We start from the raw sequence: 26,906 nt of genomic DNA, 5'->3' as shown, positions 1-26,906 counted from the left end.
CCCTGATGGACGAGCTACATAAAGTTTCAACTCAGGCAAATTCTTTGACATGCATGGGAGCTGGATAAATGGCAACCTGTAACTTATAGGACCACCAGGAAGACAAGCTTTTAGGATATGTCTGTTTCCACTACAATTGTCACTGCAGCTTCATGCAAGGTTATCTTCTGCTTCCTTTAAAATAAGCGTAAAAGAACAGAAGTCAACCAAGGTCACATACCAAATCGTTTGTTAGCTCCTATGGCAGGTTTGACAACCCACTCTGAACACCACACTAGCTATACTGCTGCCAGCACTGTTAATGAACCCTTCTGAGCTCGAGCTGCTCTGCATGGAATAAACCCACATGCATCTCTGGACAAAAGATGCAAATTATGCCCTAAACCAGCTAAGTCATTTTCAGATGAGTTATACAAGTTTTGCCAAACTAACAGAAGAGCCTAGTTTGTTTTTCTTCAGTTTAATGATTTCTGACTCTTGCTACTGTTCCCACTGCACACTGGTGAACAGTGTTTGGTTCTTACCGTTAATTCATTTATACAGAGTGCTGAAACTGGAGCCCTGTGACCTCGAAGCTGTGTTAGAAAAGAGAGTTTATTCAAATCCCAGATGATGCAGGTGCGATCCCGTGATCCACTCACAATTATGTGATAAGCTAGTGATGCTGTTAAGCATGTGACAGTGTCAGTATGACCCAGTAATGCCTGCAAAACAAAAGTCAGGAGGAACAAGCTGCTATCAGGAGAGAGCACAAAAATTACTATATTAAACCCACTTATCTGAAAAGATTCAGATATTGTAAACATGAATATCCTATCAGAAGATCCAACTGACTTACAAGTTTCCAGTTGGCAACTATTTTCATAATTGAAAATGGTAGGAGCAATATTTTTTCCATTTAAAAAGTACTCTCACAAAACCATATTTCAAGGGTCTAATGTTATATAGCCTTCTACTGAAAAAAACAACCCCAGAATGAATTTCCAACCCATTCTGCATCCTCCATCTGCATCAGTAGCCTATTTATAGGGTCAGTGTGTGTTCCAGGCTGCACCTGAAATTACATTCTGAAAACAAATTCTTTGTAAATATAAAATGGCTTCTATATAAACTTCTGTTGATGTTTGAGAAAAGATAAAAGAGACAAGAAAGAGCTCCAACCAAAAAGGCAAAGTCAATTGCAAGGAGGCAAAAATTACAAACATCTACTTGTATTAGACCCCGCTTTTACATTTTAGGCTTCACCTAACCCCTGGAACAGGAGTCTGTTTACATACAACACTACAATAAAGCAGATGATTTCACAAAACATACCTGAATAATTTTGTTAACATCGCCACCAAATTCCCCATCTCTCCAAAAAACTCCTGGTAATCAACTATCCTTAAAAACGATGCAATTTTAAAGATGCATTTTGCCCACTTTCAATGCAGATCAGTACCTTGACAACTCAGTTCTCCAAAGGTCTGCTGGACTCATGGTTTCAAAGCTTACTATGTGAGCAAAACCCCTTTCATAATTCCTTTGATCTTGAAACATAATTTATGTAAAAGGCATCTTTATTGTATTTTACCTGTTTCAGTGTGAGGGCTTTAGCTTTTTCTTTGGAAATGCCCATTTCCCACACACACACCGCTGTGCTTGTTCCTCCAGTGATAACTAGTTTGGGGTTGGGGCAAATGGCACACAGTATCTGACCCCATTCTGACAAACATTCATAAACAATTACTGCCTAAAAATAAAGAAAACAAAGAAGAATTACTTGAAGGATTAGTGTTTGGTAGGTTAAAAATAAAAACCTGAGTGCTACCCTGCACGCTGGACCATTAAAGTAACTAAGATATCGCTGCTACCCCCTTATGCAGTTTTTCCTCAAACAGAAGCAACTCCAGCCTCTGCCATAAGACGCCTCCCAAGAGAACATGAGAGATGAGCTTTAACTGCACAGATTTAATTCATTCATGTTTTGCAGACCTGGTAAAAAATTATTATTAATTGGTTTATGTCATTCTGCCAGCATTCTGATGAAGCCCACCAGATAGGGAGCAATAAAACATACGCAGTACAAGCTTATTTCATTCACATGTGAAATAAATCTCCATTGTTAGATTTTTTCACTACTGAGTACTAATTGCTTTTGGTACATTCAGCACTGAAACAAATCTCAGATTACAAACCTTGTCTGACTCATAGGTACCCAGTCTACAGCTGAGGTCTGCGTAGCCCCAGGCAAAAGTTTTATTCCATGTAGGTGGGATGAGAACCTTATTCTGTTCTACTGCCAGAATGCCCTTATCAGTACACACGATCTGTCCCACAGGCTCCTTGAGCTCTAAAAAAAGAAGATGGGGTTACGTTTTACTGCTAGCACAGACAAATACTATCTCATCCCATTAAATACCTGATGCTCTGCAAAAGCAGGATATCTGTATTGGCTATGTTATACAAATCTTTGTTTCAACTGCAACGATGGCAACTTTTGCTACATTCCTAAAAAATGCAGTGCTAAGCACCATCAGTAGTGGTGAGAACACTCTGAGGATCACAGATAGCTCTGATCCTACCTGTGATGCTGTACAAGGTGTTCTTCAGACAAGATGTCTGTGGTCATTAAAAGTGGTTGTGCACCATTTCTGGCACAAGTAAAAATAAGTTTTTGGTACAGATTCCAACATCTTGGCTAAGCATTCCCAGAGGCTACATTCCTGACTACAGCCCGTGGTGTTCTACCTGTTTTCCCCCAAGCTTTACAAATACAGATTAGTGCTTTCCAATTTCCTGTCTTAGAGTGCAGCCCTGCTATGTCCTGTGTATTAGTACATCCTTCTCTCTTTACAGCAGGCAGGCACAGATTCATTTAATCAACTAGTTAAGAAATCACTGTATAGCATTTGCCTGCCTCACAGACAATTAACTTTTTGTTCAGTCCAATGTCAAATATGAAGTCAAACCCCACCTTTTTTCATCTCAGCGCAGCTACCAACACCACCCATCCTGCCAACATTTCTCAGTATTTCTTGGCACTGTGATAAAGAATCCTTCTGCTACAAAAACCACAAAAATTGAGGCTATCGCAGGCCCAGAAGCAATGTACCCTGAATACTGTTTATTAAATTAAAACTTTAAAGAGGTGCTTGGGCCCAATTTTATCCCCCTATTTTAAAAAAGTTATGTTAAACTGGCACAGATTTGGTGCTTCCCAAGCATACTTTAAGATAGCCAAGAACATAATGCTGTAATCTCTACAGCATTAGGATATTTTAAATTTGTTTTTCTCACAGAAGTACACCCATTAGTAACATTAGAACTAAGCAAAACATGGAAAAGGACGATCTTGCTGAAACTCTGAATGCTCTGGCAAAGAAACAGGAATAATTACCACGGTTTTGCAGTTTACCTTTCACTGGGGCAAGAGATGGCCGCAGGTTGTCCAAATGATGGAAAAAAATCTTGTCACTTGTGGAACCAGGGGGCACAGAGGTTCCCACAGCCTCCCCATTCAGTCGGCTTCTAACACGCTTTGGTGGGTGTGGTTTTTTAAAGAGCTGAAATTCATCAAGAAATTAATTATCATCAAAAATTACAGGTTTACAAGAACACAAGCTTAAAAAGATCATCAGTACGTCCAATTTACCTTCTACAAGTTCTGCAGCTCAGAAAATGTTACTTAACTGTTCTCAGTATTCACTAATAAGTTACGACAACCATTTCAGTAAGACTTCAACAAGTAATACAAAATCCAACAAGGACATAATGAGCAAAGTATTTTTAAAGCTTCCTCCAGCTGCAAAAGCAGTTGAAGTGAAGCAAGCAAAAATTGGAGGTGGCCAGGCTATCAAAGAACAGAGTAACAGCATAGGTGGGCATGTAATTGGATCGCATATGATAATCATGCACAAGAAACGCATCTTAGCACCTGATCATCTTCTGCCTAGATTTTCATTATGAGTGACTCAATTTCCATTTTACTGCTTCAGTGACCTTTCCTGGTATCTCAGTGTTAAACAAGCTGATCATTGCTTCTAATAAGCCATGATCATCAATGATACACACTAGCTTTGTCATATGATAAATTCATAATAAACATCATCTTGGATGGTAGATGCTATGTATTATAATATGTAAATGACAAATATAAACATTGAGTGCTATTTTGTAAGATTTCAATTACTCTTTCACAGAGAGGCTATTACAGCACTGAAAGGAGAACTGAAATTCCAAGGCCGAAAGTTATTTTTTCCTTACAGCCCTTCGAGATGTGTTACCTGTTGGCCTATCCATAACAGAGGGAACATGCATAAGCCTGAGGTAGCTGAGCTATGAGCATGCACACACATTTCTACAGCTCACATCTACACTCTGGGTACAAAGGGTAACAACAGGCCTAGGTACCACAGCTCTCCCTGAACTACAGCATGCCTCCCGTCTGGCTGCGCTGTGAGAAGATAGAGAGAGAAGGCACATCATACAGTGTCCACATGGACAACTGATCTCAAAAAATGCCAGTTCCAGCAAGAAACCCACCCCTTCTTTTCTCCTTTGAGCGACTGTTTCTCTTGCTTGTTCATTCTGCTCTGCCCCCCCAGGCTGTGGCTTCTCAGGACCCTTGCAGAGTTTGCAAGAGCCCTCTTCCAAATGCAGTACCAGCTCTGGAATGTTCTGCAGCACAGCTTTTTAAAACGGGAAACAGTGGTGGAAGAGATGGGATAAAGAAGATGTAGTCCTCATGTTACACATCCATGCAGCAAAGGAGTGAAAAAGTGCACAGCAGCCACATCACTGAGATAGCTTGCCCTAGATCCCCTGTGGAAAGTCACAGCGGGTCATAGCAAAACTCTACAATTACACAGAAATGTGCTGCAAGAACACTCACCATCAAAAATGACTTAAGGAAGGAGTTCTGATTTCCCCAAGTTTATTGCTGTCTGCCTATTTGCTCTAGCAAAGCATCATGCAATTTCTGGTAGAGATGATGAGATCATCATAGGTTTGTACCTATACCTAAACATGCCTAACAGGCATTTGAAGATTCAGGGAGATCCTTGGACTCAGCTGCAACGCTCTTCCATTTCCCTGCTCTCAGCCCCAGTCTTTATCTGTTCATCTGGCTTTAGCTGGGCCGTGTCTGATTATCATCACAACGCAGTGATTGATTATTACTTAAGAGAAGAAAACCCCACAGCCACTACATATTTAGATTACTGAGACAGCGTAAGAAAGGAAAAGGAGAAAAGCAGCCACAGAGACGTGTGTGCATTTCTTCCCCCTCTCTGGGCTGATCTATGAACTCAGGAAGTCTTGCTAGGCCTTAGCATAAGCATAATGAGTTGGGTGGTTAAGCGTCCCTTGACTATACCAGGAACTCTTGCATGGCTAAGACAAGGAGCTGCATTGTATCAAGGACTCCTGTTGCCTGGCGGAGGCTGGGGACGGGAGTAGGGATAATTAGTAATTTCCTGACAACCTTGGGACATATCTCAGTCCTCTCCTGACAGCCTTGGAGCACCCCCTATCTGAATCTTAAGTCATTCTCCAACAGCCTTGGAGCCTTCCTTATCTGAATTGTAACTCATGCGAAACAGTACCACCACAACTGGAATCCCAAGAATTTGCTGATGACTAAAGCCAGTCATCTCCCAAACCTATAAACAACGGTACTAAGTGAGACCCTTTGATCTCTCCTGGACCACAGCAGGCTGCGACCAGCATCTCCTTCTGAGTGGGACACCTCTCGGAGCTCGCAAACTCTTCAGTTTGCAAAGATCAGAGGTCTGTCACTGAAAACCAACAAGACTTGGGCTGATACTCTTCACTCCTTGAGGCTCAACCCTTTGCCCATTGAGAAAGATGCCGAAGCATTTGATGTGACTATTTTTACTGAACTTCAGGGGAATTTTTTAACAGGCTTACTTCTTTTACTTGCTTATGTATATCTCTTAGTGTCTTTCTGCATGTCTGTGTGTACTAACCTGAATATTCTATAGCAAGTATATTACAAATATTGCTTATCAAACCTATACACAGGTTACTGTCGTGAACTTTATTCAACTGTGAATGAATCTCAGGCTGCTATTATACTCATATTCCCTTTAGATATAAACCGTTGACCAAGTCTGGGACTAGGACTTGATCCAGCTGCACCTAGACTCCAACAGGAGTTTAGAAAGCAAGGGGGTCTTCTCCAAAACTTGTGACTCAACAGGAGGGTCTCCCCGACCTTTTTACATTCCTGATCTCTGTACAAATCACGAAAAATCAATTCTCACTTGATTTTCCTTTGTATGTTTCTCTTCTACCCTACTGTGTCTTCGGTCTCTGTATACATCATTTTAGTTTGATTCTAACTTAATTTTCCTTTGTATGTTTCATCTGTGTATTAAGTAATAGAGTGAACCTTGCCATCACATTCTGTGAAGTTGCACTTTTATAAATTCCTATTAAATCATTTTTGCTAATACCCTTGAAGGTGATTCTTTAAGTGGTCTAAACCACTCCTTTTTGCAACAAGAGGATAGATGAGCAGTTCTTAGCCTTCCTTCCAAGCAATAAGAGACAGAGAGCTGTTAGTGGGTCCCCACAGGAAATACCCTCTGACTGTCCAGAAACATTATGTGCTGCTGTAGTCTAGAGTCCCCAACACATGGGTTAGGTTCCTAGTGAATTGCTGAAGGTATCTGTGTTTCTACTATACCTAGGATTGGAAAAATTCACCTATGACATTTAAAAGTTCCACTGGACAGCAAAAAACCCCTAAAGAAATGCTTGAGAGAGAGAGAGAGAGAGAGAGAAAAAAAAAAACCTTAACCCCCTTGCAAAACTAAAAACCCACACAGTAAAACTTTAGATTTAATATTCCATTTAATAATTTAATGTAATCTCTTAAAGAGAACACAAACTTTAAAGCTGCACCAAAAATGTGTCTATATAGCTCCTTAACTATAGCTGTCCCACAAGAGTCAATCTTCTTAATTTAAATTTTGAGGTTTTTTTCAACAGATTCTTCAAATAAAACATGTGCCCAAGCCCTGCAGAATGCCATGAGACTGGTGTAAAAAAAAGGAGAAAGCATAAGTTATTATAGAAATTATTTCATTACAGGATAACTTAAAATACCTGAACACTAGGCATTACTTCAAAGCTGCACTTTCACTGCTCCCCTCTGACTTTGCAGCAGGAACATACATTATTTTTTTTCTGATGCCGATTTTTACAGTTGAACCATAATTTATTTTGCCTTTATTTTAAGGGTGCAAAGGGGAAAAAAAGACACTTCTAATCTCACAAGCAAAGCCCAGAGTTGACCTTCGTTGCATTTATGATGGAAATGTAAAGGATTTCACACCACTGCAAGAGTATTTATGGAAAAACACTCCCAGGAATTTTTACTCCTAAAAGACTTTCCTGTTCTATATTAACACATTTCAATTTGAGTACCATCTGGCAAATAAGAATTCTACAAAGGGTATACCTGCTTTGGTATCTGTCCAAAGTTATTAATGAATCCTATGGTAGCTGTCTCTTTTAATGGATCATTGATGTTATATATGTCCACTTGCCCCTCATAGAAGAGATGGTGAAAGACATTTACAGCTTCTACTGCTGCAGGACCTTGCTGTTTATAGCCAAAGATCAAGTCAATCCACTCATGCAGATGTGCACTCACAAAGTCACATTCCAGAGCCTGAAATTCAAAGGGCATGCATTAAAACTATGTATACCGGTCATCAGTTGAGTCTGCTATACCTGCCACAAAGAAAAATGCAGAATATACTTTGACATATTCTTGTTATGTTTTGATAAAGCTTTTCATTGAAGGAACTCTTGCCTCAAAATACTCCCTAGCCAAAAAGGAAGGGGAGGAAACACTGGTTCTACAAATCTTTGCAACAATTAGCCATCAACCCAGAACTCATGGACTGGCTAGTAGTGGTGACTGCATGGACCGAGCTTAGATTAATATGCTGTACAAAGTCCCAACTGATGTTTTCTTTTGTCACTATTAAAATGCAAATTACCTCACGATGAACCCTGATAAATTCACGAGGATCTCCTTTTGCCCATGGGGGGAGTATTACATCGCCGAGTTTAGTGCCATTTTGTTTGCAACCTATCAAAAAAAAAAAAAGAAAGAAAAATTTGGAGACAAGCACTGAAACTGCACTGCAACAGCAATGGTGACAAAAAATTATAATATATAAAAAAATCAAATTCTAACACCTTTCCTTTATAAAGCAAGCAATATCATTCTTTTCTTTAAAGTATGGTATCATTTTTAAAAATCAGGCAATAAAACATGAAAAATTCTGCCTCAGTTGTTCATGTAAGATTGCTTGCAGGACGAAGAATTCAGATATTCCTTGCTAGGACTTTTGAAGATGATGATAGTGTTTCAGCATATGCTCTTCAAAACAAACATTACCCTTCTAGCTAGAGCCATTGATCAGATTACTCCTCCTCAGTCTTCACAACTTCATAATGTACAGTCTGAACTCAAAACTTTTATGTTTCCCCATCAAGTGCTCTTGGAATGTGATTATTTTGCCTTTATGCTTCTATTTAAGTAAATTTCTGCTTTTCTTTCCCTGTCATGGGAAAGGCCCACTGCAGTGCATGAAAGTTAATGAAAACAACAGCCAGTAAAATAGGCTTCCGCAATCACTGCACAACCAGAATCTTGTTATATCAGTATAGCTTGCACCTAAGCAGACAACCCTGCTACCACAGCAGCGCTCCATTTTGCACCCAGAGGAATCAGCACAGCAAGGTTCATCTCCTTATCTCTTTTCAACTTCCTTGTTCTTATTCTATGAGGAACACTGAAATAAATGTGCTAGCCCCAATTTAAAAGAAGACATAATTTCCTGTATTTGGCATCTGTTTAGTATGTATATAGCAATGGCATGTCAACTGAGTGTATTCTGAAGAAAATAAATCCCAGTACAAGACAGTGTAACAGCAAACTGTACTGAGAAGCCTTGGTGGAACAGTATTTCATCCCAGGATTTATTTTCTTATCCGTACCGTTCTGTATCAAGGAATGGAATTATTGTTTTATCCATGAGAATGGCTACACATCACAGAAGTACAGGCTAAATATTCATTTCATAACAGTGAAGAGCTAACTGCTATCCCCCACAAGCTTCACACCTAAGGACATTGGTGATTCGCCTGGGCATGGTCTGGCCACATACATTCATCTGCATCCCAGACAGTCCCCTTCCCACTCTGAACATTAAATGGTGGGACGTTACCATTACTAAAAATGTATTTGTTACAACTTCCAAATTATATTCTTGTTTTGTCGTTTGTTGCCAAGAGACAGTTCCATGCTTCCTATTAGCTCAGAGGAACATCAACAAATTTCCAAGTTTATGGGGGTACACAAGTACTAAGTACATTGCTCCAACAGAAACATTGCTTGCATCACCAGACTTTGAATCATCTTCTCTCTTTATCTGAGGGGAAGGGGAGCGGGATTCGTACAAATTAACACAATCAAAAATATCACATGGTGTTTGACAGTTGTTCATAACAAAACCTTTTCTACTATTGTTCCAAATGCTCAATAAGAATTTCTAGGACTCTGATGGTCGCAGTCAAAAATTATCAGATACAAAGCTAAGTGGACAAGACCTCAACATTTTTCCAGTAATGGCTGTACTCTGAAATACACTTGGGAGACGTTTTGCAGGGTCTTCTTTTGGTTTTGCTTTTGTTTTTGTAAGGTTGTGCTTCCAATCTTTTACGATACATTTTGAATAAAGGATTTGAGGCCATTAAAACCTATGACTTGACTAACCTTTATTATTGCTATTAGATTCACAGCACAGAGCTCAGAAAATAAGAGCTTAATGCCACTGTTAAGAGTGACAGACATACTAAGGAACATGTATCTCCTATGGCCAATAGGTCTGAAATTTGACTCCTGTTGAATAATCACTCTCACAAAAGCTAACTGCAACATTTCAACAAAACCTTTAGGAATACTTTAAGAGGAAGTCCTAAAAATGAAGACTGTCAAACAGATTTTGCAAAGCTTAAAAAAAAATGCAAAAAAAGATGGCAAACACTGTCATGGAATAGCAAGTTGCATGGATTAAAATGCAAATCGGAGAAACTCCAAGTAAAACCTGATTATCTGTGTGTTTTGAACTGGTAAAAAACAAAAATCAACTAAACCACACTACTCCAAACAAAAATCCTTTTTGGGTATTTCAGTGTCTTGTTCAGTGATTCTAAGAAAAAAGTTTGCATTAACTGCTTAAAATGAACACTCACTGCTTGAGAAAATATCTTAAGTCTGATAAATCTAAAAAAGTAAATCTGACGTATCACAGAAGAAATAAGAATTCCTGCCACACTCTTCTCAATGAAACAATGAGTTCTGAATCATTCAGACTTTCAAATATAATATTGAATAAACATGTAGTATCAGGAAATACCAGAATTAGTCCTGCTTATGCTTTCATATCAGAACATGCAAGTCATCTATCATTTTCTCATGCAGTTAAACAGATCTTTTTCTGCCCATACTATGAAACACTTTTCTCATGCTGCACTGTCTGGCACTGCTCTCGCACCCGTACCACTGCAATCAAGCTCCTCCTGCCTACCTAGGTCAAAATTGTTGGAATTGAGCAGGAACTCGGGGAGGTAGAAGAACTCCGGGATGAGCTCCTTCACATCTGCCATATTGTGCTTAGACGCTGAATACCAAGCCTCCCGTACGCTGTGAAACATTCGGTCAGCCAGGTCAAAGTGACCACCCTGTGGGACACAGTGAGAAGCATGTCAGCATCAGAGTATCTCTCAGCACAGCAGATTTTGCCAAGAAGGCAAATCAGAACATCCTCTGCCTAAAAGAGGCACACTACAGAGCATAGCATGTTTCTTTCTCTAACACAATGGATTTAAACAGCTGCATTACTTTTTGATACACAGTAATAGTAAACATAAAGCACTGAGATACAGATATACAGAATTTTAAGACGACAGTCATCCAGTCCTATTTCAAACTTTAGTCTCTTCCAGAGAAACACAAATCTTTTTGCCTAATGGCTTCTGTCTGGGAAAATATTTGACATGTAATGTTACAAACCCCATTACCCATCAAACTGGCAAACAATTCCAGGCTCTGCAAATGTTTATTTTAACACTCAGTACTAAAATGGCTCTTTGGATAGATATATTGGTTTAAAATAACAATCTTTCAACACCTCCAGCACAGAACTAAACAACTGGCATATGAGCCTTTCAACAACAGACAAATAAAGCATGATGAGCAAAGCATTTTTCACAATAAAACTTGCTTTGGTTTTTGTCTGCTGATATTTTGTTCTGCATACACTTAGAAAAATGTTCAAACTACTAGAAAAAAGTGAATTCCATTATGTCTTTTACAAAGATACATCAAAAACCTCCCAGGCAATAACAACTCTGCTAAAAATATTTCTTCTACCATATTTGATGAAAACAAAGCCAATTGATTGTATTTGTCACTTAGGTCTCAAATGTGCAGCAGGCAAGAAACAAAAAGTGAGGTGATGTAATTCTTACCTGTAACCGTAAGAATATCTGAGTAAAAGGCTCCATCCGGACAAGATAGGAAGCCACTATCATGGCTGATGAATAGTGGGTCCCATAGTGATAAGCTGGGGTTTCCCCTGCAGAAGATTAAAAATCATAAACATAGAACAAATAAAGCAGTTCGGTGACAGAATCAGTACTAACTGAAAAAAAATTAATTAGTGCTGCATTTTAATTACTGGGTGACCTTGGACACATTTAAAATTCAAATGTGTAATTTTCATTCTCAAGAATCTGAAAGCTTTATGTTTTGTCACGGACACCACTTGAGTTTTGGCTGCAGTCCAGTAGCCCTAATTCAATGGCCTTCTGCAGAGCAATACTGAAAGGTTAGTCATTTTTTATTTTAACCAACTGAAGTGTTGCAGCTCAGCTATGGTGATTTCTGCTGAAGAAACTTTTGGTTTTGTTGGGTTTTTTTGGTTTTGTTTTGGTTTTTTTTTTAAACTTTTAGTCTTATTGGTTACTGTGGAATTAGAGGCTTGGGCAGAAATATGTCTCACAATTGTTGGCTACAGATTTTGTACAGCTTTTACTTTCTTTAATTTCCTAGCAAAAAGTCTGCATAAATACACTTAGAACATACTGACTCATTTCTAGAAATGAATGTCTTTGCCACCTGCTGTTGTTTGATACAGAACAGCACCGCAGTAGTTAAACAGGCTTGTGTCTTCAATAAAAACACACAAGAAGAAACGTATCATATAATAGTTGCCTTGCCAAACACGCAAGTTTTATTTTCAATATATAAGGAAGCTCTAAATTCAAGAATACGTAACTTATTTGCATCTTATTCTGTGGGTTTCTTTAGCTAATAAAATGCTGTTTCCTTAGCAAAAAAGCACTTAATATAAGAAATGAAAAAGCTAGAGTAGTGCTAATGCAGAAGTATTCCCATTCCTTTGTACAACTTATTTTCTTGCAGCAGAACTCAAACTGTGTTAGTAGAGACAGCTGGTTGTGTGCCTCATGTCCCTGTCCATTCTAGCCTTTAGACAATGTTAAACTGTTCTGAATGTGCACCTGTTTTGTCTTTATTTTTACATATAAACAAAAGCTGTCACTTGGATTTAAAACAAACAACACAGCAAGAAAACCAATGCCCCTTTGCTCTAATTTAGCATTTGTTGGAGAGTCACTAAAAACCACAGTGGAGTTCTGCATATCCACATCCAGACCTCTTGACCTATAATATAAAAATCCATGACTCCCTCCCATCATGTGACAGGCACATATATATACCCCTGCTCCTCCTGCAGGAGGTATCATTACTTACCATTGGGATCTTCCCAATCTTTGTACCGTTTCTTGTACTGGGCTAACCTGTCTTCTGTTTGAGCTCCCATGGGCTTGGCCAGGTTTCTGAATGTCTTGGGATTGGTAAGATCCAGTTCCTTTAAAAATAAAACAGACACCAATTTTATAAAAAAATCAAAGACCAAACAAACCCTTTCAACGCTGCCGATTACCATATTTAATACCACATACCTCCTAAGGCTGTCATCTTTGCTTTCTATATACACAGCTGATGCAATGTTGGATATGCTTAAAACAATCCTTCAGTCCCATCTAAGAAGTCAGTGTTTTTTATTTGAAGTCACATCTGGGCTCCAGATAATTTTTGCCCTGCTCTCCTCATCCTCTTTCCCAATTCCCTCTAATTCTGTTCTTGAATATTCGACATGCACGCTAACAATATTTTATGTTATGGTCTGGCTGGTAGCAACGGCTGCCCACAAAAGCATTAATACAATGTTTCATCTTTTTCAAAAGCAAATTCTTCACTGTGGGTCCAGATTTCATAGTAGCCCCTACCACAGTCTTCTGGACAAGCATGCTTTCTCTGTGGGCATAATGGCCTTCAGGATATTCAGTAGAAAGCTAATGCAAAGACTTACAGGAACTGCTGCAACATAGAGAGGCAACTGCCTTAGAACAAGCTATGTATCCTGGCCCTCACCTGTCCAGTAACATCCATAAAATCAGCTCAGGCAAGGATGTGCCCACATGGGACAGCCAAGAATCTCTAATATCCTACTCACTGGTAAGTAGAAGGAACATGACAAAATAGATGAATGCAAACAACTGGCGATAAAGATAAGCCTCAGTTTTACTAAGGCAGTATGAGCCAGCTGTAATATTTGCAAAACTTCCAGCATAAAAAAGATCACTGACAAGGCTGACAAGATGTTTTATTTACCTCTGAATCATAGTCTGCGAGGATCCAGGGAAAGACAGGGTACTGCATGAGATCATTATAGGATCTGCCCGCCAGAGTGTTTAAGTGCATCAGGTACTGGAAGTTACTGATTTCTCCTCTCTTAAGGAAGACAGATAACAGCACTGTAAAGTGTTCACTTTACAACAATCAGATGTCTACACTGCCAGACTGTCAAAGCGTTCAGCTCTCCCCAAACATACAAAACTTACTTTAATATTACAATGCTCACTCTATGTTTACTACAGTCCCTCCCCTTGCATTTTCAATGGTAAAACCATTTCCTATTGATGATGATATAATGAAATACTACAAACTAAAATGCTGAGATACACTTTCTATAGTACTATATTCCACCTGTTTGAATAAGAGGATGCAACTTATATGCACTGATTAATTACATATCACTACAAAATGTGGAATTTAATAAAAAAAAAAAAACAACCAAAATTTTCATACTTACTTCCCATCTTTGAGTAACAGATTTTTCTCCCACTAACGTGCTAAGCAAGCCAGACCTAATGGGAAGAAGGAAGTGCATTTTCTGACTTAGCAGTAAGATCTGGGTTATATCTTCACAAAACAATCCAAAGTTTTAAGATTAAAACTTGTAAACTGTCAGAATTAGAAAAACAGGGCTTTGTTCCTTTTTGCTTTAGCAGTGCCTTTTTTTTATTTCTAAACACAGAGTTAAAATGATGCATGTTAATTATGCAATTCAGGGCAAGTACAAATGTATCTAACAGGCTGCTGATGGGGAAAATATCTTCAACAACTTGGACAAATATAATGGCTTTGGCATTTCAATTCCTTTCAGAACATATCTGTATACCAATAACGTTAATCCTGATAGCATATATTAATTAGTAAGAAGATATACCAACGCTGCCAACAATACTAGCACATTTAAAATAACTGGAGCACAACATCACTAGTTATTTATTTTGGTAATGCCCAATTTTAAATTGAGGTTGCAGTACTCTCCAGTGAACCCCGACCTTAATGCAAGCATCATTTATTTGAAACTGATGAGCTATAGAGCTTGTGAGGAACAGAATCACCTACCCTTGCTCTACACTTGTGTTTGGCCTCTGCCCAGACACCGACTCCGAACTGTCAGTTAGAGATGGCACCACAGCCAAAAACCTGCATCAGCAGTTAAAAGGAGATTAAGATCAGTGTTTCTGTCCTCAGTATGTCTTCTCCTTAGAAACAGAGGGCATTTAGTACAGTTACAGACTTTGTTTTGAGCAGCTACGTAACATCTTCAACAAAATTTTTCCCACTGAACACATACCACAAGTTTTGCATGAGGGCATTAGCGCTTCCTAGTGGTTCTTTCATGCAGCACTAAGTTGCTATCAGGTTATAAACTGCCTGACATCCATCACTCTTGCAATCTGCTTCTGGTTGTTAGGTCACCATAGGCTCAAATACAGCTCAACACAGGTATTTGCAAATATTCAGATTAATGTTCTAACTCATTTTACAATACCTTTGATAAACTTTGTTTCTAACCCCTTTTTGGAAAGCTAGAAGATAGTTCCGTCCGTCTCCTGAGAAAACTTCAATTGCAATTGGCTGAAAACAAAAAGGACAAACCCATGTCAACACTAACACATTTGCTCGTCACCTCTGAAGGTCAGGTGCAGACCAGTTTAGTCATACTTTAGTACATCTGACACCAAATTATGGTGAAGCAGACGTTGCTTAGTGGGGCCAGATATTTTATTTTCAAAACATTAAAATTCATTAATACACCCAATAAACTAAACCACAGTATGCCAAATATTCAAACAAGGATGCCCAACTTAAGTACTTCAATTTCAACACAGTGAACAACTTCACCTTCCAAATACTGATCAGTTATGTATTTATTTTACTTTTAAAAAATGACAACATCAACAAAAAATTCCAAAGTTGGCCCCTCAATCCAAATACAACGTACAAGTTACCTGCAAAAGGTATCTCCTTTTATGTACTTCCTTGATATCTTCATATGCAAAAATGCTGCATGTTCTTTTGAGTTGACTTGGACCTTGCCTTGCTCCCCTAGGTATGATTGGCTCATGCATCCTGTAAATGAGCATAAACAGGCAAGAGAGAAGTGATTAAAAAGAAGATAAAGTAAAAGAATTATTGCCTTAGTTCATATGAGAGCCCAGTTATAGAAACAGCTGATTTTCACAATATACCATACTACACTGAGCAATTTGTGAGCACAGAAGAAACTTCTCCTGAAGTCTTTCTGGCTCTGACATTATTTTGGAGTTGAATCCTCAAAAAATCTCATTAAATACTTCTTGTTCAGCTACTAATGAGTGAGGAAACTCTATTAATCTACTCACTTTGGAGGCAGTGTCTCAATATCCCGTATTTCTCTGGTAGCTGTCATGGTAAATCCATCAATGACATAGAAGTGCTCTTTCCCAAAAAGAAGCAGCCCTTCACTGGTGTCAAGGCCCTGAACCCGAGCACAGCGGTACATATGCTGAATCTGTGATGAAATGCAGATGCTTAGCAAAAGCAGGTTAACAAGTTCAGGCTCAGACCGTTGCTTTGTTAGAACAAGCCCCAGACACTGCCTTATCACTTGTAGATACAGCAAAAATTCTGCTATTTTCCCCCTTAATCAGAGATATACCTAATGCCTGCATTTAGCAATTGGGAAGGGAGTTAAATAAAGCCTCCTCTGTATGATATAGATTTATATATTTACCAACTTCTCCACTCACACCATGCTTCTTGAGCATATTTTAGAACCTGTAGCCCACTCAACTATGATCACAAATGTACTTACTGGTATACTTCAGACAGACAAAGTCTGAAATACCAAATATGCAGCATGGTCGTTAACACTGTTCTTGGCGATAAAATATTAGTTATCAAGTTTTTTCATTCTAATGAAGAAAACAATTAATTATTGACAGTCCGCCAAGTTCAGTGTTTATATTTTCAATGTATATTTTCTGTCTGGACTCATTAAGCTGACAGGATAATAATCCAAGCACAAGACAGCTCACAGCTTTCATTTCAAGACAGGTTCTTTTTTCCCTAGCAGACAGAAGGAAAGAAAAAGAACATTTCCAGTACAGGGTTTTCAGCTCAGGATCTCTTTGAACCAGAGCACACATTTGGTTTCCAGGAAGAAGCTGACAAAATATTAAGCAAATTCACCTGTAGATCAGGGAAGGCATCTAGGACATTTATTCATGCTTGTGACATGTAATGGAGAAATTCCAATACAATAAGTGCTTAGCGTGTTTGAAGTACACAGTACCTTCTCTCCTTCTTCAAGAAGTCGAAGCAAAGTTGTATTGTCAGTCTTCTCCTCTTCATCAATCGAACTCCCCTCAACAATCTGATCCTGCGATTGGTCCTGGTTCTCATCATCTCCTCCGTCAGGAGCAGAGCGAGATCGTTTCAGGGGAGGCTTGACCAGGCCTGGAAAAGAACAGAGATAGATAAATAAAAACCTAGCAAAAAATTCACTTCGCAAAACCTATTGAACTTTGAAATTACTGATCCAATACTAAGAAAGAAAACCAAACAAGAGTCTTACAAGATCCTTATGCTTATCTTAATGCAAATGTATGAGAAGATATAAAGGCAGATAAATTTAAAGAAAACAGTTCAGGACAGAACAAACGATCTAACCTTTGACTCTTGCAATAGTGTCCTCCCCATGTTCTGGCTCCTGCTGAGTTGTTTCACCCACTGTATTCTCTTCTATAGGATCCTGAAAGACTGCAGGGTTTCCAGAAGCCAGGCGCATGTAGTACTCCTTACTATCATAACTTACAGCTCTTCGGTAACGAGCAGGTTTCTTAGAAATAATTGAAGAAATTGCTTGGTCAGTCAACTGCTCATTTGCTTCAGTGAATGTGTTTCAGGAATACTGTGTGCAGCACAGTGCATGCCCATCAAGTGTTTTATGCGTGCTCAGTCATACACCAACACATACAGAAACAGACTCTTCAGTAGATCTGATCTACCAGCTAATTTGCAAGGAAGCTATCCAGCCACTAAAGTAATAACGGGGTTGCAGAAATGCCTGCAGATAAACCCACAACATGGGAACTAAGAAGTGTAGCCAGAATGTTATGAGCTGTCACAAAAGGTTGGGATACTTGTGCTTAAGATTGATAGATGAGATGGCCTTTTTATCATCTTTCATAACTCCCTACAACATATGCAGCTTATTCATTAGCCAACTGACTACTTTGCTAGGCAATAGTTTGAATAAAAAATTGCCTCAAGATACAGATATGTGGAAGCTGATATGAACTAAAAGCAGCCTGGGACTGGCTTTAAGGCTCAGAAATTCATAATTAATTCAGTTGTTTCTTTTTTAGTAAAGATTCTGACAGTTTGTGGGCAGGAGACTGGCACAAGAGTATCCATTTAACCAAAGCAATTCTTTGAGCAGCATTTGTACCTTTAGGTGATGACAATGTATTATGATACCTTTCATTATGGTGGTGGTATGGTGGGGTTTTTTTTGGTTTGGGGCTTGGGTTTTTTGGGGGAGGGGGGGTGCTGGTGTTGGTTTTGTTGAGGGTTTTTTTTGCGTTTTTTTTGGTTGGGTGTTTTTTTTCCTTTGCCCATCCCATCCCCCACCACAGGCTAATTCTTATGTTCCTCACTTTATTATGGAGGTAACATTTGAAATAGAAGTAAGAACTAAATAAGGACAATAAATATGTCAGAATGATCACAGGAGATACAGGTGAAGATAAAAGAGGTATTAAAGAGCCAAGAGCCCTTCCAAAATTAAAAAACTTGATACACAAGGATGGATGAAAACCCACTGATTTTATACTGCAGTTGAAAATGTTCTTCTCCAACTACTGTTTGACCCCACCCTCTAACTTTAGAAAGCTTTGTGAATGTGTTCAGTTCTTCATCACAAACTGTTTTTTTGGTAGCATTATTTCCCATGAATTTCAAAATTAGGTTGGGATAATTACAAAATATTATTATTATAAATCCAGTTCAATGCTTTTCGTTATGTAGAACTGCAGAATATCACTGCCATTTCAGTCAAGATTTTCCCTTGCCCACTTCTGCAGTAATAACTGGAAATACGTAAAAGGTGATTTTTTTTTTTGGTTCATCTGTATGACAGTATAGTGGAAAACTGAATGACCCATAAAATCAAACTAGCTTTATTACAAATGGATGCTCCAGATGACAAAGAGATTAAGATACACAATATGGAGATTTATTATTTCAGGTCAAATTGGCTGCCCCCAAAATAAAAAATTTAAGGCAGTGTGATCTAATTTGCTGCTTATGTTCAACTAAGTCTTCTCTCCTTATCACCACAAAAATGTCACTTAAATGATACTTAAAACTCTGTGGAAACAACTATGTATAGCCTACAAAGAGAAATCCTAACTAGCACTGCTAACATGAAGAAAGGAAAACAGTAACAATTTATATTGGATATTCTGTATAATAGCATTACTTTCACTTATATGTATTAGTTTATTGTTGAATGTAATTCAAAATGAGTGAACGCACATTACACATTGTACTTAGTGATGGGCAAGACAGCGAATGTAATTAACAGAGAAGCAGCGTAATACTGAAACGCTTGCAGAGCAGCCACTTCCAAACAAGTCTGTTATTTTCGAGGCAGGATGTGTGTTTTTTAAACAAATGTGTATATTTCTTTAATAGTGAAAATGAGAGGAAGAGTCAACTAGGACAAAATTAATCTGGGCTCTAACAAAAGTAGGCCTGTTACAGCCCATTAGGGTCAAAAAGGAGAAAACACTGCTCCCCAGATCCTCTCTTGGAAAGAAATACTTACTTTCCCAGTAAGTGCTTCCAAGTGATAGTGTTGCCCATTACTAAACATGTTCCACCAACCATTAGTTCAGATCCCAAAGCCACAACAGTTCACACAGTGAGAACAGTGATAGCACAGCCCAACGCAGCCGGTTAGTGTGCAGCAAAGAAGGTAAGATCCACAGAAAGTTTTATTAGGTGAAGGCTGAGGAGAGCACAGTAACATCTTCTAACATGATTACTGAAAAAGCCTTTAGGCCTGAAAATATTTATCGAAAGAGCAAGTTGAAAGCTGAACGTAGAAGCCTTGTTAAGATTGCCTAACATGCAGGAGGAAAAAAGAGTTGTATTTATTTCACATTCTTTCAGTGTACTTGTTTCTTTACCTTTTGAGGAATGGTATCATCAGATGTCTCAGGAACTCTACTTGAGAAGTCAGACTGAAAACAGGGCATCAATTATATAAGCATCAGAGAAAGAACACTTTTGAGAAGAATGTATGATGGCATGTTCTCCACTTTGTGTAAATTAGACTGTCACTACAGCTATTGTGTGTCAGACTGCAAGCAGACAAATATACCTAATGGTTTAAAACTGGCTGGATGCTATTTTTTGTTTGCTTGTTTTAATACTTTGACATTCATGCTTAATTCGAGGAAAAAAATCCTGCACGCATACATGCATGCCTAAAAAGACACAATAAAGACTGCTCCATTTCTTAAAAATGGTGTTCCAAAATTAACAGGAACTAACTACCAGGTTTTCAAAGGCCACGCACATTGCTGCTACACAGCCCATGTTCATATTTGCAGATGGATGAAAGTACATTTCACAAATGCACCCAAACAAAGGCCTGTAGCCTGTTTGTTTTTCTTTTTTTTTTTTTCAGATCACTGTTTACCGCATTATCTAGCATAAGGCCAAGAACTCAGACTGAAACCTCCCATAGTTACGGTACTTCTCGGCCTCTAGAGGCTTGTGAAGATACCTCTGCTGTCCACTGGCATGATCACTTAGCTGATGCAAGCACACCTCATCTTATGTTGCAACTGCTAGTCTTCAAGTTCACCTAGTTTTGAGCTGAGTGATTCAGTCCTTTCCCTAAATATACTACAAGGAACAACTGGATCTTACCAACCATTTAGGACATACAGACAGGATACAAGGTAATACCAACAGAGTAAAATATGTTTCTTAAGAAAAACTTCCAAAAAAATACGGATTTTACAACAGGGTATAAAATTACTCACCACAAAATCTTGAATACTTACCAGCAAGTTTGTTTCTTGCTCAGCTTCAGGCATGTAGGGATACTGAATATAAAACATGTCATTTCGCACCATCTTTTTCCTCATTCTGCAGGGACCCTCAGTCATCTCCAACATCCACTTGTCAAGATGGGAGCCAATGGGGGGACCCCACAAGCCTCGCTCTCGCAGTAACTCGTATTCAATTTGAGACCACTCTTCTGTCACGTATTTTAATGCATTCTGCTGACGCTGAATACAAAAACATATGTATATGCCTCAAGAACGATGCTTTCAAGCCTGTCTCTGATGTGAACATTTTCACTACACTACAGAAAAACGTGTAATAATTCATAATTCTAGTAGCATTGTCTAGTACACCTTAATGAGCTTTTCAGTGTCAGTTACCATAAGAGCAGGGTTCATATTGTTATCTTCTCAATAAAAAAAAGAGAAAAAAAAGAAGGTAAAAACTCTGCTTTTGGTTTGTATCATTAATTGAACGTATTTCTAAATAGCAAATATGAAAGAAATGTAACTTAAGAATGAAAACAAAAATTGTTTTAGAGGCCTTCCCTGCCTGTATTTACACTGGGGAGAGAAGTTCAATGAAGCACAGTTTGGTGGTTGACTGTTTTAACTAATTGCTTTCAGTGACTTGTTTCTCTCAGAAGCTGATTTCTTAAGATTTATATCATGCAGCTCAACAACTAGTTTCAAACAAAGGTCTTTAGGGATGTTTGGAAGAAACTGCAGCATGCAAAGATATCATTCTAGAAGGCACAGAGCAACCACTTTCTATCACTGCATAATTTGGGAAAGGTACCATAAAATTTTCTTTGTGTTACGATGAAAGTAATTTGTACACAATGCTTCTCTGCATATACTCTTCAGTTTTTGTACCATGTTTTAGAAAGACAGCATATTCTAGCATATTTTTTTCTTTACACTTCTAAGGAAAGACTACTTAAGCTTCTTGAAAAAAACATGTCATATTGCTACAAAAGCTTTCATCTACAACTAGATCAAAATTAGTTTCCTCATTTGTTTATTTGATTGCATTTTAAGAACCCTTAAAAATAACAACTGTATCTGAACATTCAAGCATTTCACCAATGACAACCTAATATTTCACAAGCCCCATACTGAGAAATGGGATTAGTATAACCTAACAGGTCAAAATATCAGTGTCAGGTAATTAATCCTCTGAACCATACCTCCTGATATTCCTTATACTGCATATCAACCAGGTCCCGAACCACTGCAATGTGAGTAAACATCCACTGGGAAATTTCCTAATACAAAGGTAAGAGGACAGACAGAATGACACTTTATAAAAGAAGATTTTGTTTGAATGAAAAAGCCTATGAATACATCACCTTGCTAAACTTCTCACAAAGGATAGTTTCTTTAAAAAAAAAAAAAAGATGACTTTCAAATTACTGCATGCAACAGTATTTAAGGTTTTGTTTGTTTTGGTTTTTTGTGGTTTTTCTTTTTTTTTTTTTTTTTTAAAAAAGGCAGTAGATTCATGTATAGGAATACCCTTTAAAGGAAACTGGCAAACATTCGGAAAATATTCCCAACACATGGCTAACAGTTCAAAACATTCCCAAACAGCCAAAGACTGGCGCTGACAAATATTACTACTTTTCCCTATTTCCTTTTAAGTAGTATTTTGTGGATGCTGCCTAGTTTGTTGGAAATCCTCAAGACACCCATCACTCCTCATTCTGTACTGCACTATAACTGTTTTCACTTATTGCTCCCTCTACTGATAGAGCTAGCAACAGTTCCTGTCAGCACAGTTGGTGAGTTACCTCCTTTTCATTTTAATGCATATGCCTGCTCACCAGGAAAAGGACTGAGAGCACTGAGAATTCTTTACTTTATCAAAGCCACCGAATAATTTTTGGATCAGAAGAAGAACTGGCAACGTATTTTTTTCACAGGACACAAACTCCTGATTAAGTCAACAGGAGTTATACATTTCCTTGTGGCAGGAATACACCTGCCCCCGTCGACCCAACATATCCCCAATGTTTCAAGTACTAAATACAGTAAGAACTCAATCCTCCAAAACTTTCCAACCCTTCTCTTTCCTTTGTTTTCAATGCCTCAAATACTTTATACTAACTCCTTGTAACGGCCCACCAGGTACTGTCCTACTGAGAGCACCACTGCTGTGCTACTCTGGTCTAACTCTTTTTTTTAAACTTTTAAATTTTTTTTAAGCAAGCAGGTTTGTAAAACGAATGTCCAGTTCTACCATCATGTACTGTTTTGCTGAACTTTTCTCTGTAGTACCATAAAATCAGTGCAAAGCAGCATTTGTTTAGTCATGGTACAAACACACTCATATAGGGATTTTCCTAAACCACATTATCTTGGGGGCAGGATGAAAAAAAGGACAAGCACCTATCTCACAGCTTCCATTTCAGAGCAGTAATGCAAACTGACTTTAAGAACCAGACTAGCAAAGCAATAAAGCATATATATAAACAGAAGCAGCTGAGCAGTCTCACCAACAACGAAGAGTTTAACTCTTGGTTTAACGTTACAGATACACAGATGTACCTACTAGATTAGGACACACAGAAGCAAGATGTCCATTCTGGATATTCAAAAAAGGAAAAGAAAACCAAACACCAGATACCACTTCACACACTGCAGGACTCCTTACATTGCGATATTTACCACAAACCCTGAACATACATTGCTGGATTTTAGACTGCATGTTATTAATTGACATAAATTACCTGCGTAGAGAGGTTGTGTTTATTAAGCCCACTCTCCTTGCGGTTTCTCCTGGAACCAGTTAGTTTAGAGAGGCCGAACCCACTGCTAACTCGTGAAAGTTTGGACTGTGTGGTTGGAACCAAAGCCTCCCCTCTGCTGATGCATTTCTTCTCATGAGCTGAAAAAACAAAGAGAAAGTGTTTGGAGTACTTTTTAGGTGGGTTTTTTTCCTTCCCCCATTATAGTTGTTTCTTTAAATAGAATAACCTTTTCTGCTGCTTTAAAAAGGCGGGTGTTTGGGGGATTAGGGTTTTTGTGTGTGTGGGTGTGTGTGGATGTGTTTGTTTGGGGATTTTTGTTGTTATTTTTTTTAAGAGTGCCCAGCAGCACTCACATTCATGTCAAACATTTATGACTTGTATGAGGAAAGATCCCCAGGTGAAATCTGGGAATTGCTTACATTTTGAAATGAAGTATGACAAATAGATTTGTTACTCCTTTTTTTTAATTATCAAAATTGGGCTCCATGAGCTATGAATTCTATCCTCATCTGAAGAGGTGGAAACCAGCTATGTATAAACAAAATCATCACCTAGCCTCCCTCTACCCCTGCCAGCCTTTATTTTGCTGATTTACATCCCTTAAAGAACAAGCGGACATTCCAAACAAGGGAGACAGCATCTGAAGAAATATTTTTTTTCTCAAAACAGTCACAAAGATAACAGGATTTATATAATTTATGTTATACACAGTAGATACTAGTGAAAAAATTGCAGCTGAGCACCATATGTCTACCCAAAAAGGAGCTACAACCTGACCCCACTAACCAATCTGGCAGCAAAATACGCTGTATTGAGCAGAGAAACTAGGTGGGCCTACTGCACCTTTTTGTACACATACAGCCATCCCAGTTGATAGTCAAGTCCACAAGACTGGTGTGCTTACTTTAAAACTGAAGTAAAAAAAAAAATAATCACAGTTTAGTTCAACTCTCTCAACAGTTTAATGTTCTTCCAATATTCAGCTAATGAATCATGTATCAGTTACCTTTGACTTCAAAAGTACATGCTCACATTCCTCACTGTTGCTTTAATTCACTCCACCTCTGAGCTTTCTTTTCTTCTTTTAATACCACTACTACTTTCTTATAGCAATAATTTCTTTAAAGGTCCTTCACTCTACTCAAAACATTTCTGCAAATATACTGACTATCAGGGAGATACTGGAAACTTGAGCAAACATCAGTCAGGGACAAAGCACATCTAGAAATACAGAAACTGCAAAACCAAGTATTCCAAGTTTCCAAAAATGCTTTCTGTATATCCAGGTTAAACTTAATTGCTTTAGAGCTATGTAATCTTCAAAGTAGTTAGTCATGTGTATGGAATTTTATTATCTGCTGTCTAAACTCTCACTAATTCTGTCCAGCAACAGTTGGCCTTCTTTATTACACAGGCTCAGAGCTGACTTGTGCTTAACTTGCTGTCCACCAGGATACCCGGGTCCTTCCCTGCAAAGCTGCTTCCTATGCTGAACAGATTTCCCAGCCAAGAAGGAGAATTCATAGTATCCCTGCTGCTTAAGAAGGACAGCTTGGTCACACATTTCCAATCGTATCACCAGACCAAGAGTTTGCAGGTTGCACCCAGACATGCACAAGAAGGGCCCCCGTCCCTGCCTGACACATTCAATCCTGAGAATGGTAACACAGGTCACCCCAATCCAAGTGTTCATGGGAAGGAGCTAAATGACTCCATCACTGTAATCCATAATACGCTGTTTGGTGCACACCAACTCACACACACAGGACATTGTTGAGACCCCCAGTAGCGTGCAGTGGAGCGTAAGTATATCCTACAAACGATACAGTTTCTGAATGAGACGTTAAATGGTGACAGTTTAGAGTGCTTAGCTACACAAAAGCTAAACCCACATTAAAACATCCAGTGCATATGGTTCACTTCAGGGAAATCTACCATTCAGGACAGATAAATCCTCAGTTACACTTACCCAAATGATTTTGCCAACACTTTAAACTTGCTTCCTCAATAAAAGGTCTTGCAACTGTTATATCCACTTGACCACGATCATTGACAGGTAGCGTCACTTTGAAAACTTCTTCTAAAACCTGTTTTTTACTATGGATCAGCTCTGTCCACACTCTGTTTATAGCTTTTAAAAGAAGTTGGCGACCTGCATAGGTACAAGATCACAAACAATAAGCTCTCTATGGTGCTTATAGAATTGTTGGGTTTTTTTTCCTACAGTAATGAACTGAATAATTTCTGCAATTATACTCCAATTTCTTCCCCTCTTGCATGACTTGTGAAATGCCTTTGTCCAGGCAGTCTTTTCTTGCCATTTATATGCTATCAGGAAATATCTAACAGTTAATTTGGGCATTTTTTTTCTCTGTGAATCTGAAGTATTGGCTCTGATTAGTTGTGATTCTTCTCCTACATCCATCTATTCACAAAATGAGATTAAAAAAAAATCTTACAGAAGTAGGTCTATAACCGCATATATAATTCCATACATACATTACGCTTTAATAGTTTTACATATGACTGTGTGCATAAGTACATGCCTGCATATTAAATATACACATGCAAGAAATAAAAAAAATCACTGAATCCTTTCTTCCACAACTACTTCATAGATTTCCTTTGAGTGAAAGATCCTGAGGATGCCACTGAGTAATAATTTTACAGCTTATACCAATTATTTCTTACCTATGCTCATGTAAGATCCAGCTGATACAAAACCATGGTGCACACTTAAAATGACTCATTTCTATTACATTCAACTCAGTGCATAGAAAGCAGTATTTCTAATTCTGACATGTGTACAGAAAACTATAAAGAGCTCTTGGTATTTTAACAAAACAGTAACTTTCCTGGATATGTCTGTCTTGGTATCTCCATGTGGGTTTTTTCTTCTATTTTTTATATATTTTTATACACACACACACACCCCCAGCCCTAAGAGTAACTGGGGTAAAGGATTAGTGACAACAACACAGAAGTGGCATTAGCAGACATCTGTGGCTTTGTCACTCTCAGATTACCTTCACTGACATCTTGATTGTAGACTCCATCTGGTTCTATATCAGAGGGGATCATAATGTGCCAAGTTGTCATCCTGGCTTCTGCTTCCAATCCAAACCCATCAACGTTGCTACAAATACACAACGAATTAACAACAACCTGGGGGGGGGGGGGGTTAGGGTGGAGGGGGGAAGTGGGAATCAACATAAAAACCCCGCCAACAAGCTAAAGCATTTGATTCCCTGTGACAGTATCACAAAGATTAATACGTGC

General features: G+C 38.4%; 1 protein-coding gene across 10 annotated transcripts in view; it reads right to left on the bottom strand.

Annotated features, from left to right (window-relative positions):
* The window catches only part of WDFY3 (WD repeat and FYVE domain containing 3), a 182,291-nt gene that overhangs the window by 6,230 nt on the left and 149,155 nt on the right, over nucleotides 1-26,906 (bottom strand). For 9 of the 10 annotated variants that reach the window (XM_075034811.1, XM_075034833.1, XM_075034861.1 and 6 more), the window contains 23 exons: nucleotides 26,654-26,763; nucleotides 25,597-25,779; nucleotides 23,607-23,764; nucleotides 22,065-22,142; nucleotides 20,872-21,099; nucleotides 19,987-20,040; nucleotides 17,462-17,630; nucleotides 17,085-17,248; nucleotides 16,153-16,301; nucleotides 15,760-15,880; nucleotides 15,300-15,385; nucleotides 14,870-14,950; nucleotides 14,268-14,322; nucleotides 13,787-13,906; nucleotides 12,863-12,980; nucleotides 11,557-11,663; nucleotides 10,614-10,767; nucleotides 8,016-8,107; nucleotides 7,469-7,681; nucleotides 3,398-3,545; nucleotides 2,178-2,332; nucleotides 1,574-1,732; nucleotides 525-704 (listed from right to left, as the gene is read on the bottom strand). In XM_075034811.1, coding sequence (XP_074890912.1) covers nucleotides 525-704; nucleotides 1,574-1,732; nucleotides 2,178-2,332; nucleotides 3,398-3,545; nucleotides 7,469-7,681; nucleotides 8,016-8,107; nucleotides 10,614-10,767; nucleotides 11,557-11,663; nucleotides 12,863-12,980; nucleotides 13,787-13,906; nucleotides 14,268-14,322; nucleotides 14,870-14,950; nucleotides 15,300-15,385; nucleotides 15,760-15,880; nucleotides 16,153-16,301; nucleotides 17,085-17,248; nucleotides 17,462-17,630; nucleotides 19,987-20,040; nucleotides 20,872-21,099; nucleotides 22,065-22,142; nucleotides 23,607-23,764; nucleotides 25,597-25,779; nucleotides 26,654-26,763 — 3,082 coding nt within the window. The remainder of the gene's footprint in view (nucleotides 1-524; nucleotides 705-1,573; nucleotides 1,733-2,177; nucleotides 2,333-3,397; nucleotides 3,546-7,468; nucleotides 7,682-8,015; nucleotides 8,108-10,613; nucleotides 10,768-11,556; nucleotides 11,664-12,862; nucleotides 12,981-13,786; nucleotides 13,907-14,267; nucleotides 14,323-14,869; nucleotides 14,951-15,299; nucleotides 15,386-15,759; nucleotides 15,881-16,152; nucleotides 16,302-17,084; nucleotides 17,249-17,461; nucleotides 17,631-19,986; nucleotides 20,041-20,871; nucleotides 21,100-22,064; nucleotides 22,143-23,606; nucleotides 23,765-25,596; nucleotides 25,780-26,653; nucleotides 26,764-26,906) is intronic. The other variant, XM_075034840.1, reaches the window with a different exon arrangement.

The sequence above is a fragment of the Buteo buteo genome, chromosome 1, assembly GCF_964188355.1.
Source record: "Buteo buteo chromosome 1, bButBut1.hap1.1, whole genome shotgun sequence".
Classification (NCBI taxonomy): domain Eukaryota; kingdom Metazoa; phylum Chordata; class Aves; order Accipitriformes; family Accipitridae; genus Buteo; species Buteo buteo.
The sequence above is the reverse complement of the archived record's forward strand: the minus strand, read 5'-3'. Positions and strand labels throughout refer to the sequence as shown.